General features: G+C 37.5%; 1 protein-coding gene across 6 annotated transcripts in view; it reads right to left on the reverse strand.

Annotated features, from left to right (window-relative positions):
* Positions 1-11,787, reverse strand: part of SIPA1L2 (signal induced proliferation associated 1 like 2) — a 75,772-nt gene that overhangs the window by 28,761 nt on the left and 35,224 nt on the right. For all 6 annotated transcript variants that reach the window (XM_081855796.1, XM_081855795.1, XM_081855799.1 and 3 more), the window contains 4 exons: positions 8,209-8,366; positions 6,496-7,072; positions 4,364-4,638; positions 417-674 (listed from right to left, as the gene is read on the reverse strand). In XM_081855796.1, coding sequence (XP_081711922.1) covers positions 417-674; positions 4,364-4,638; positions 6,496-7,072; positions 8,209-8,366 — 1,268 coding nt within the window. The remainder of the gene's footprint in view (positions 1-416; positions 675-4,363; positions 4,639-6,495; positions 7,073-8,208; positions 8,367-11,787) is intronic.

An 11,787-nucleotide genomic window follows, 5' to 3' on the forward strand; every position in this document is an offset into this window, starting at 1 on the left:
TAAAACTCTTTTGGAATGAGATGAAAGTATTAGCCTGCAAGCAATTAATTTCATTTTTTTAAATGCTTGTTGCTCTTATTCAGAAGTTCTTATTTTATTGGTCGACTAGCACAGTGGCCAAAATTGCCTGGTACCTAGCTTTTATATTCCATTATAAATAGAGAGGAGGGTGTGAGTTTTAATGTCGTCTACCTTTTAAAGTATCATTAGCACTGACCATTGTTTCAACAAGGATTAGTGGAGGCAAACACTAAGCTCACTGCAGCTCAAATCTGTTAAAACCTTGTACAGTAGTATGTGAATGAGGTTTAAAAAGAAAACAGCTTTTAAAAAATCACTTCATACCAAAGACCAGAAAGGTTTACTAATAAAGCACTAAGAAAATACAGGAATTAATAACAGAGAGAACATATTACCTTGCACCATCTGGCAGCTTTCTGTCAAATGAAGTACTGCGAGGAATGGCTGTTTGCGCCTGCTGGAGAAGCTGCTGGCACTGCAATCTATCAGCTGTTCCTAGGATTGGAGAGGCACGAGAAAGAGGCTGCCCTGCAGGAGCTGGCACCCGATGCCAAGTAGTATTCCTCCTGAAAGGGGTTTTATACTCACATGGGGTGCCTTCACTGTCAAGTTTGTACTCCACCATGGGAATTCGACACAGTTCTGAGCAACCCCTGCGGTATACATAAACATAATAATCTTTGAGTCCTGTAGAGATACAGCCCATCATTTTTTAAAAAAGAAGCATAGCATGTGCATGTCATAAAATGATATGATTATATTATATCAATTATATCATATTATGAAATATGATCCATCATCAGTACTCTTATACTAGATTATGTAAAATTTAAGTTGTCAGAGATAAAACTGAATGCAAAGCAGCTTTTCCATTCCAAGGAAAACCTGCCTGCTGAACATGCCGCTAGTATCCCTGGTGTCCAAGATATCTAAGAGTAAACAAGGAAGACTTCAGTGGGGTTGAGGGGTTATTATATTACCCACAAGTTCACTGATGGCCCAACTAGAGGATACATTAGCTCCATATCTGTGTTGTTTAAGTGCAGAGGACTATTTTTTAAAAACACATACTTCCTGCCCAGGTGGCCAAGCAGTATTAAGACCCTATTATGGAGTAAGGGGGCTTTAACCCTTTAGCCTCCTTATGGTACCAATTCAGACCAGGCTTGCCATGCTGGCTTCTTGCATGGGGAAAGCAAGCTTTAAAAAACACACTGTGCTAATTGCAAGCTTGAGGGGCCAAGTTGACTGCAAAGGGTTAAAACCTTCATGCCCCACCATTCTAAGGTCCCAATCTAGATTGCCAGTAGAGGGATGGGCAATCTTTTTTAAATAATAATAATAACAGCACCACAATACCTGGCACTTAAGGGCAAATATACGGAGCCTTAAAACTCATCTAGAGGTTATTTGAATGGCTTCTCGGCAGGAAAAGGGCAAATTTACCAGCTGAGCCCTACAAAGCCCAAAACTTGAATAAGTGGAGTTTTCTACCTATAGTGGTCACTAACACAGCAAAAACTGAAGCCGATAATAATCTATGCTAGGACAGCATCACCTACATTAAGTATGGCTAGATTTTTTTAAAAATCAATGATCTGATCAAACCTGAGTTTTGAGATAATATAACATGGACCTTTGATTTCAATGGATTTTCCAGAGTTTGATTTCAATGGTCTGTAGACTCATGAGGCTGAAAATCTTTAGCCATGGGAAGCACAGGGTCTAGCGCATCTGTCCACATTGGGAAGGAAAATATACTGAACATGTCAGTAGAACAGGGATAAAGCCTGGGAATAGATTAAGCTAGCAAATTAGCTATCCCTCCTGCTCACTGGACATATGCCTGTGGTTGTGAAATGCACTGACAGAAGCTTGAACTGGATATGGGGTAACAAAACTTAGGGCAGTGGTGTCTTTAACATTTTGTCAAGCACAGAAGGTGGGAAACCAGACACACATAATCTATTATAATTTGTCCCAGTTGCTGATTGTGGACTGGAGTTTTAACCTTTATAGAAAAGTATTGGAAAGAAAATCATGTGAGGAAATTTTTGGATGTGGAGAGTACTCTTTTTCCAGGGGCAGATAACTTGGAAAACCTCGTAAGTTTCATGATCATGTCTTCATCTTAGGATTTCCATCATAAGCGATGTCCACTAGTATTGTCTCCAAGTCCCCTGCTGTCATATTTTCTGGTCTCTGAAGGAAAGGTAGTTGAAGAGCAAAACAGTGTTTTCGCCATGAGATATAAAGTGAATTCCTTGTTGTTTGGGTGGTAGAGTCATAAACATTGTACAATTCAGATAGCTGGGCATCAAACAGGACAACATGATATATATGGGATCAATTATAAGGCAAGTCATGACATCATATGAATTTTAGAACCTGTGGTGACTTCCTTGTCTCTGGTCCCTTGAATCAGGGTTTAAGATGTGATCTAGTATGTTGTATATTCCCCCATGAACAAATATTTCGCAGCACAGACCTGTCTTTACAAAGGAAAGGAAAGGAGTCTTCTACAAGAGGGTTCTATGTTCATATTTAAGAGATTATATGTTTATATTAAGGTCAGTTTTAGTTTTAAACCAATTCCCAAATGAATAGTTGAGTTAGCCTGTTCTTGCAAAAAAGAGTCTTACGGCACCTTGAGCCTTTGATGTTTTGCAATAACCTTCATGGTTTCAACCACATTATTTTTAGAAGAGAAACAGATTACAGACTGAACTTTTTAAAAATGTAAGATTACACTTTTATCCATTTTTATTCACCTTGGTTGGAAGTAGTAAAAAACAGTGGACTCTGGGGAAAACTATACGCAGTCCAGCCTGCTAAGAAGGCTTCAAAGAGTCGGATAATCCAGGAAGAGCAGACCTTCTTTTAAAGAGGCAGTTGAAGATTCTCATATCACAGGAAGTTTATACTGCAGAAAATCCCTTCTCCTTCTGTTGGGGTAGATGATGACTTAGGAGCCTGTAGAAGGGCTCTGACTTTTCTAGACTTTTTGCAGTCTGCAGCCTATCCTAAGCTATGGATCCAACTGTTTTGGAATGGCACCAGTGATGATCAGGAGAATAAGTACCAAAAAGTGTTATTTCATACTTGGAAGCAGATGGCAAAAATCTCCAAATGAAGCTGAGAAAATCTTTCAGCTGCCAAGTATATGCAACTTGAAAAAAACAATGATATACAGACATATTTCTATGTCTTCCAAAGGCAGCACATGTGTGGCAATATGAGTGGCAGTAATAAAGGGATAATTTCCCCCATTTCACTCTAGGAAATTAATTTTTGGAGAACATCCATAAATAAAATGCAACATATATATCACCAATTCTACAATGCTATAGTTAAATATGTTAATGTGGCAGTCATACACAGCAAGCACTCTCCCTATTAAAGAAAGCTAACTGAACGCTTGAATTAGCTGAGATAAAAAAATCATTTATTAAAGTGGGTATAACGGACATGTATTCTGTCCTCATAATATCCATCTGCCTAGCTACAAAGGCACATCTAGCACACGGCTGCCTCTTTTAACCTAAGCTTCCCTTTCTACTTTCTCAGTTTCTTCCTTGCTTCATCTGTTCTGGATACTTTTAGTTGAAAGTGAGAAATGGAAGAAAACATTGGTTGCCCAATCTCAAAAAGAATATTTAGACCTGAAAAGGGTGCAGAAAAGTGCAAGCAAAATGATTTGGGTTTGGAATACCTTACCTATGAGGACAGAGCATGCGGACAAGTAGTAGCTAACATTTTTGGTGCTGAGGACTGCATCGACCCATGGCCAATCCCTCAGGGGCTGCATGTCAATGTGAGTGTAGTCAAAGCCAAACCTTCTTAACTATTTGCCTCATTAAATATACTGAGTATCCCCACCCCTTTCCTCAATATTCCTTATTACTTTCTATCCTTTCCCCCCTTATTCTTCATTAATTTCCATTCCATAAGCCACATTTCTACTCTATTTCCCTATTTCAAATCCCTTATTAATTTTCACTCTTTTCAAAAACATTGATTAATTGCCACCACTTCCCCCCTTATTCCCATATTGATGCTTTCCCCATTCTATAGTAAACAGTTCACTTTATTCAGAAAGCACTGCTCACTTAACTAAAAGCAACCAGTCCCCCCAGTATACAATCCATCCTTTATTAAAATAACTTATAAGATCCATTCCATCTATTACAAAATAGCACTTCTCTCACAGACTGTGTTAGCTGCAAGTCTCATTAGAACCAAATGAGCACTACCCATTTAACAAGAAAGCCATCTGTGAAAAGGGCAAAAGAATGTCAGCAGTGAAGACACAAATAACCTACTAGCTACTGTGACTTCTTACCGTCTAGGTGATCCATCTTCATGTGGCTGGATAATCACCACCTTTACAGTCACAGAAGTGCGCAGCAGGTCAATCATTTGTTCATGAGTCAGGGTTGCTACAGCTACTTTACAGATCTCCACAAGGCGACTGCCTTGACGTAGGCCAGCTTTCCAGGCAAAACCAAATGGTTCCACATCTGCTACAATCCCTTCAAAGTTAACATGGAATCCAAGCTGTCCCAAGCCATTTCTCCTTAAGGTCATTTCTGTTGTTTCACATCCTCTAGTTACTATCTAAAGGAATAAGAAATTAGTGAGACCACAGTATAAAAGAATAGTGATGTAAAAATTCCAGAAATGGTGAGCTGTGGGTAGGGTGATATTGAAATGGTTTTTAAAATGTGATTTTATCCCCCTGCCATTAAGAACATGAAGTGTAATATTTATTAAACCTATAAGATAAAAATTTATTGTTTGATATGTTTCTGAAATCCAAAAGTAATAACAACTTTGTTTTATTAGAACAATTATAAATCAGTGTCATGATGGAACCAATACATAAGGAGCCACACTGTTAACTGGGACTTACTCCCAGCTAAGTGTTTAGGATTGCAGACTTAAGGTCTTCCAATTATTCTATTTGTGCTAGCATTCCAGCTTGCTAAATGGAACAATACGCTTCCCCCTGCACATTGTTCTGGAGGTTCTCCCAACCCTCTAAGCCAATTCTGGAAGGCATGGGGGGTGGGGGGGGGAGAGAGATGGGGGAAGCCTTATAGCACAAGTGAAAGTCCTTGCACAAGGCTTCCACTGACAGGGCTGGTTAGGTGAATCCTAACCTAAGTTACCTAAAAACAAGATGAAAATAAAAATTGTTTGCTGTATTACAGTGTATAGTAGTTGTGTTATTGTGAGACACCCTGTAATTTTTTTTTTTATTAAGGGCCATGCATAAATATTTTAAACAAATTCTTAAAAGAGGAGTCAAAAGCCAGCCTGTACAAAGTCCACCAGGTTTCAGAATCAAAATGACTGGAATACTCTCATAATGTACTTCTGGACCAAACACTCAAAGATGTACTCTGCAACTTCTGAAGTAAGTTTCCAACATCAAGATAGAAAATAATTACTTCTTCAGTAATCCTGTCAGACACAGTATCAGTTCTGTCATCAGTCTTATTACTGCTTTGGAATCTTAAGACTAAACTTTTTCAGCAGGGTAAATTAACTGTCGGATTCTTTTATCCACATTAGTATTACACATTCTGAAATGTGCATTTCCTAAGAGATCCCCCCCTCCCAACTACCAATTGTTCAGTAATCTGTTTCTAGTCTTGCATGCACACCCACATCCACTTTTCATATACACCCATTTCTTTTCCACCACTTTCCTTTTTTTTTTTTTTTACCAAGTCTTCACATCTCCATCAATGGACACATGCCTTCTGAAACATGTAAGGAACTGCTTTCAAACAATGCAAAGTCACATGTACTAATATATTATACCCCTCGGGTAGCTAATATTGTTTTTGTCATTCATGGCTGACTAGAGATTTCTGAATAAAGATGTTGTTCTCCAAGCTCTAACATTTGATGCCCCTGGAGCAACCATCTGTGCTGTGTCCAGTTTCTAAGACAGTACATTTCTCTTACTGATTATTATAACAATTCAGGGATTGTTTTGTTTGTAGAAGACTTAGCAGCAGCCTTATATTAAACAAGGAAGCAAAACAGTAATTTACTGAAGTCTTTACAGGTACAGATCACTTTTTTTTATTAGAACAATGCTAAATTATTGTAACCTGACTCATTTGACTGGGTCAGATTATATATCTGAACAATATAACACACTTAAAGAGAATCTGAATTAAGTGAAAATTCTCTATTATGCTTAGTAGAATTGTCTGGATTTTTACTTCTTGAAATAAGGCAACCCTAACTGTACTAAAAAGGGAGAATTCTGTTTCAGACTACAGCTGCCACATTTCCAGTTTAAGCCTGAAATACAGAAATATCCCTGAAGTGGTCCAGTAAACTTTTCATTTTTAAAATTCTATAGTCAGGTATCATATTTATCCATCTCCATTATCTTGAAAAATTACTGACGATAGCATTTGAAATTGCCAAGCACTTAAAAGAAAGCATACTTACTTCCAGTCTTTGAACCATTTCTCTGATGTCATCAGCACAGTTATCAAGTGCTGAGAGAAGAACACATTCTCCTCTTTCATAAAAAACTTTAACACTCATTAATCCAGATGTCCACCCAATAACATCTCTGCAGGAACAGTTGAAAACAACATTCTTTGATTCCTTTTCAATCAGCACGATGAACTCATTTGAGATACCAAGAAGACATTCAATGTCAAGGGACTGACCAAAGTCTCGTGCTATCACATTCCATATCACTGCTCCAATGCTGAATAAGTGGGCATCCTTCCTTGGTTTCACTCTCTCCTTTTTCTTTGCTCCCAGTGTAATAAAACTAAACTTGACTGACGTCTCTACTGTAGCGGTAGTAACAAAGTTTTCTGCAAGATCTTTCAAGTACTCTTGCCGTGTTCTAGTGGCCATGGCTCGAAATTTTTCTGACTTGTGTGCTGCATTTTCTGCATTAATAACTTTGGCCAAAAGGAAGTCCCGGAAAACTGCTGATTTAGGGAAAGTCACTCCTTTAGGTATTGGTGGCCCGAAAGGTGGTACATCTTTTGACCTTGAAACTCCAACACTAGAAAGTGAAGAAAACTTATTATAGGATCAATGTTTTGTAAGTTATTTTAACTAAAACATTATTTGTTTATACATAAGATATTCATGCACCTACCAAGGACAATAAAAATTTATATAATAAACTACCTCAAAACTCTTCAAAACCAGAAATTCTCAGGAATTACATTTGCAGCAAAATGAGAAAAATAAAATAATAGAATTGTAGAGTTGGATGGGACCACTAGGATCATCCAGTCCAACCCTCTACAGAACTCTTCCTAACTGAATATATTTTTTATCAAATTGAAAATGTGCTGCATCAAAAAATTAAATATTCACAGAACACAAATGTTGTTGTACCAACCCATCATAAAATGGTGTGTTACAAATGCATGTACATGAACACTAAAAATATAGATCAGGGTACTAGTGTATAAACAAATGCACAATTTTTATGCCATATGCCTAGAATACAGTATTGATTAATGGTATGAACATATAAGCATGCCATGATCCATTATGGGCTACCTTAGAACTGAGTCAGTTATCCCACTTCTCCAGTCTAGAGTCCCCACGCATATAGAAACAATAGGGCTCAGCTTTCATAAGATTGTTTCTTTTCCTTGACTAATTCAGAGATTTAAATATAGACTACATTCTATTGGTACCATACAACTTATTTTTATTGAAGCTAGCAAGTCTCCTGAACTTTACTAATATTTCTTCAAAGTATTGTCATTTTTTGTTTAAGGGTGCAATCCAAACCCTCTCGAGCCATAATTTGGACTTTTTGGAGCAGTACATCCACCACCCATCTGCACTCTGGTTGCTCACTGTGAATAGATGAGGAGGTACAGGACAACTGGAACAAATTCCATCATCCGATGGCAGTGATTCCAGTGGATCCCAGTGTGGTTTAGCCCCTCCCTGAGGCACCCCTTTTGGGGGCTTGTTGCCAGCCCCCACAGGCAAGGATATGGCCAGTGGGTCTTCCCACTAAGCTCATTCATTGAGTACCATGATGGTTGGCTGGGTGAGCTGGGAGCACTGGTACATGGAAAATGAAGAAAAGGCTGATAAAGCAAATAAACAATGGCCCCAGCAATTTCCAATGAAAACTTAAGAAACTAAGGCAATTGACAAACCTGTACTCACCTATAGCACACATTTTCAGTGCAAGGGTTGTGGACTTTAACAATGACAAACACATGTTGAAAATGAGAACGGATATTTTTTGGAGTAAAAGGAAGCGCTCCAGGCTCTTGGAAGACAATAGTAACAATGTCATTTCCTATGTGCCTTTTCCTTAAAAGCTAGATGCAAAACAAACAAACAAAAACATTAAAATTCGTGACTACAATTTCCTTCACATCCACTAGAAAAAAAGATAACTATTAAAAATGGCAATTATGTATTTAAAAAAACCCTACACTTTGATTAGTCACAATGTTCTTGTCTTGGCACAGGCAGCAACCTAAGTACGGTATGTTTTACAGGTCTTGTCTATACCGTTTGAAATACACAGCTATATAAAAAGGGGAAAGTGGTGGGTTGAGAATAGGTAAAATCTTAAACCAGTCTTGTTCAAGTATATGAAGCGCAGACCCACACTAAATAGCCCTTTAATCATTTACAAGATGCAAAATAACTTTTCATACATGAAATAAACATTTCTTGTTTCCTTAAGATGTTTTTCCTCACTGTAGTGGTTTCTATATCTGCTAGAAATTCTCAACATTTTAAACCAATCTTTCCCCACCATAAAAAGCACAACAGTCATCAAATATCTTCACAGGACAATTTTATTTCAATTAAGTTTGGAAATGCATCAGTGGACAAAGGCAGGCCAAGATCCAAGGATTCCTAAATGTACGTTGAAGCGGTTCAACACAGCTTTTGCCTTTTATTTCCAGCTATTTCCACACTATTACAGTAACCTCCCAAACTTTTGGAAACAGCTTTTTGGGTAGTGTGTCTGCAGCAGAGTCTGTGAAAGAAAGGGGACCTCAGATATCCTGGCACACATTTAGAATCTCTCATGTGGTCCTTTGGATATTGCCCCAAACATGTACATGCAGACATTCATATTACAGCTAAAGATTATATTTTGAAGTAACATATCTTAAGTAACATGACCTAGTATCAATTTAAATAACTTGTAACCATGTAACAAGTATGTAATTAAAACATCAACCTTTTCTGTAATTATTTGGAAAGCTGAAAAGGTGTTGGAAATGTTACAATCCAGGAGCTCCACAGACATATACCGATGTTCACATGTAGTTTTCTGGTGAATTTTTACTTCAGTACCAGAAGCTACTTCAGCTTCTCTTTGTTAGCTTAAAAGCAGAGCTGTCAGTGAAAGGAAATACTGAAGCAACACAAAGTGTCTGTTAAGTCCATCTACCAGAAAGTTTCGATCTCAGAGCTTTTGGAAATGCTGCAATACCTTTTTGTATACTGTATTAATTTGGGATGTCCAGGATTAAGCTGGTAGAAAATTGAAGATATGACCTCTGCTGTATTCTGAGCTGTTTAAATTGAATTTTATTTAAAACATTACCTATTACTGGCTTTTGAAATGATGTAGATGACAGACATATGTGAATGAAAATCACAACTGTGGGTATGCATCTGGTGCACACTAAGGTATGGTATAGGGTACAACCCAACTCTATTAAAATCAATGAAAGTTTTGCCATACCATTATAAGCCAGTAGCTGCAGTCCATTTTACAGCTACAGACACCAATTTCGGCGTGTTTTTATTGGGGCTTTACTTGGGTCTACAGGTGGACTAAAGTAATTGGACTGGATTAAACTAATCTGTTGCACTAGCAGAAGCCAGTGCAGCAAGTCCTAAGAGATTAACAGGACTTGCCCCCCTCACCTTCACACCACTGCCCTCCCCATATCTGGTTGGGAGGGTCAGGAGAGCGCCCATAACAGGGTGCAGAGGGAGGAGTTCATTTTGCCTGGCAAGCAAAAGTAACTGTGCCGATGGAATGATCTCCTTGGGACAATGCTGAATTCCCCCCAAAGGCTCTATGGAAGTGAGTTTTATCACTGCTAGCACATCACCAAAATAAAAGTTCATGTACTGATCAGAGGTTGTTTCCCATATATTCAAATTATTCTAAAGTTGCAGAAAGTGACAATAATACCTTTGATTTCAGATTCATCCGTTAACAGTAACAGATTAAAAATCAGGAAACAGAAGTAAGAAGTAAATATTTCAGGGGTAGCCAACATGGTGACCTCCAGATGATTTGGATTACAACTCCCATCAGCCTTGATCATTAGCCATGCTGGCTAAGACTGAAAGAAGTTGCACCACATTGGCTATGCCTGCAGGAAAGTGTACAAACAGAATGAACATTTTGCCTACTCCAGTCTGTGTGAGGAAAGGCATGTAAAAGCTAGTTGAGTGGAGGACAGATTTTTTCCAGAGGATCTCTAGAAGGCCCACTTATGGGCTGCAAAGGTTCCTGAGTTTGGATGACATGCTAAGCCAAAACATAACTTAGCTCGGCACAGTGTAGCAGCAAAACAAACTAGGGAGGAGCAAAATGGACAATTTCCTTTTTGGGATCCCACATATTTGCCTCAAGTCATGGCTTGGCTTAGATATTAGGTGCTAATTGGGTTGAATAATAAATAACAGACATTTGCAATATAAACCTTTCTAAACTATTTTAAAGGGCGTCAATAGTTCCTGAAAGGAATTTGAGTCTTGTCACCAACATGCATAAACATATTTATTAAACGTAATTGGATTAACCTAACCATATAAAACTAATTGGAACTCGTTCATTCTTTAAAATGTTAGCAAATAGGGTGAGATTTCTGAGGTACAACTAATATTTCAGTTAACATAGCAGACAACCATTATAATCAGTACCATAAAGGCCTGTACAACATCATAAAAAAAACAGTAATAGAACCATATAATTATAAATGGGGAATTGAAATGCAAGGAACAGGCAAGGAGAGTTAAATAGATGATATTTATATGTAATACATTGATCTCGGTAGGACTGTATAAATGGAATGCAAATTGAATGGAGAAAAAGGTATGAAAAAAAGAGAGACACTGTTCTGAAAACTGAAGAAAATGGTATGTAACTATTATACAGAGCTTGTTTTCATATCTCTAAGTTCTTTCCCCCTATCTCTCCTTATTTGTTCAACTGCCCTTCCAACACACTCTTAACAATGATACAATTCAATTGGGATTTTAAATATAGTACATAGGTCAAGTGGGATTATTTTCAGGAAGTAATACAATATTGACAATAAGACCCTAATAACAGTTTTCACCTTAGTTCTAAAACAATATTACCTTGGAAGTAAGGTCCACTGATAATAGTATTTTTTTTTAAAGAAATGTAATCACAACCTTAATTGGTGTGGTAAATCTAAATATGAATCCAGTAAAATATCAGCATTAATGAACTTAATTTTAATATGAAATAGTATCAAATTAAGAGAATGTTAGAAAAGAAATATCTACCACTTTTAAAAATAATGTATTAGTTCTGATCTGACCTTAATTATAGACCTTCAATTTACTTTACCGACTCTGTTTTTCCTAACGTGCTAATCAAATGTGATTTTAAGTTTTCCAGATAATCTGAAATGCGATGCACCACCTAATCTGTCCCTTTAGCATATTTTTATTCAAATCTAAGCTTCCCAAGCTAAATTGACCATTATCGGACAGCTAAAGCCACAG

The sequence above is a fragment of the Podarcis erhardii genome, assembly GCF_964252035.2.
Source record: "Podarcis erhardii genome assembly, chromosome: 3".
Lineage (NCBI taxonomy): Eukaryota > Metazoa > Chordata > Lepidosauria > Squamata > Lacertidae > Podarcis > Podarcis erhardii.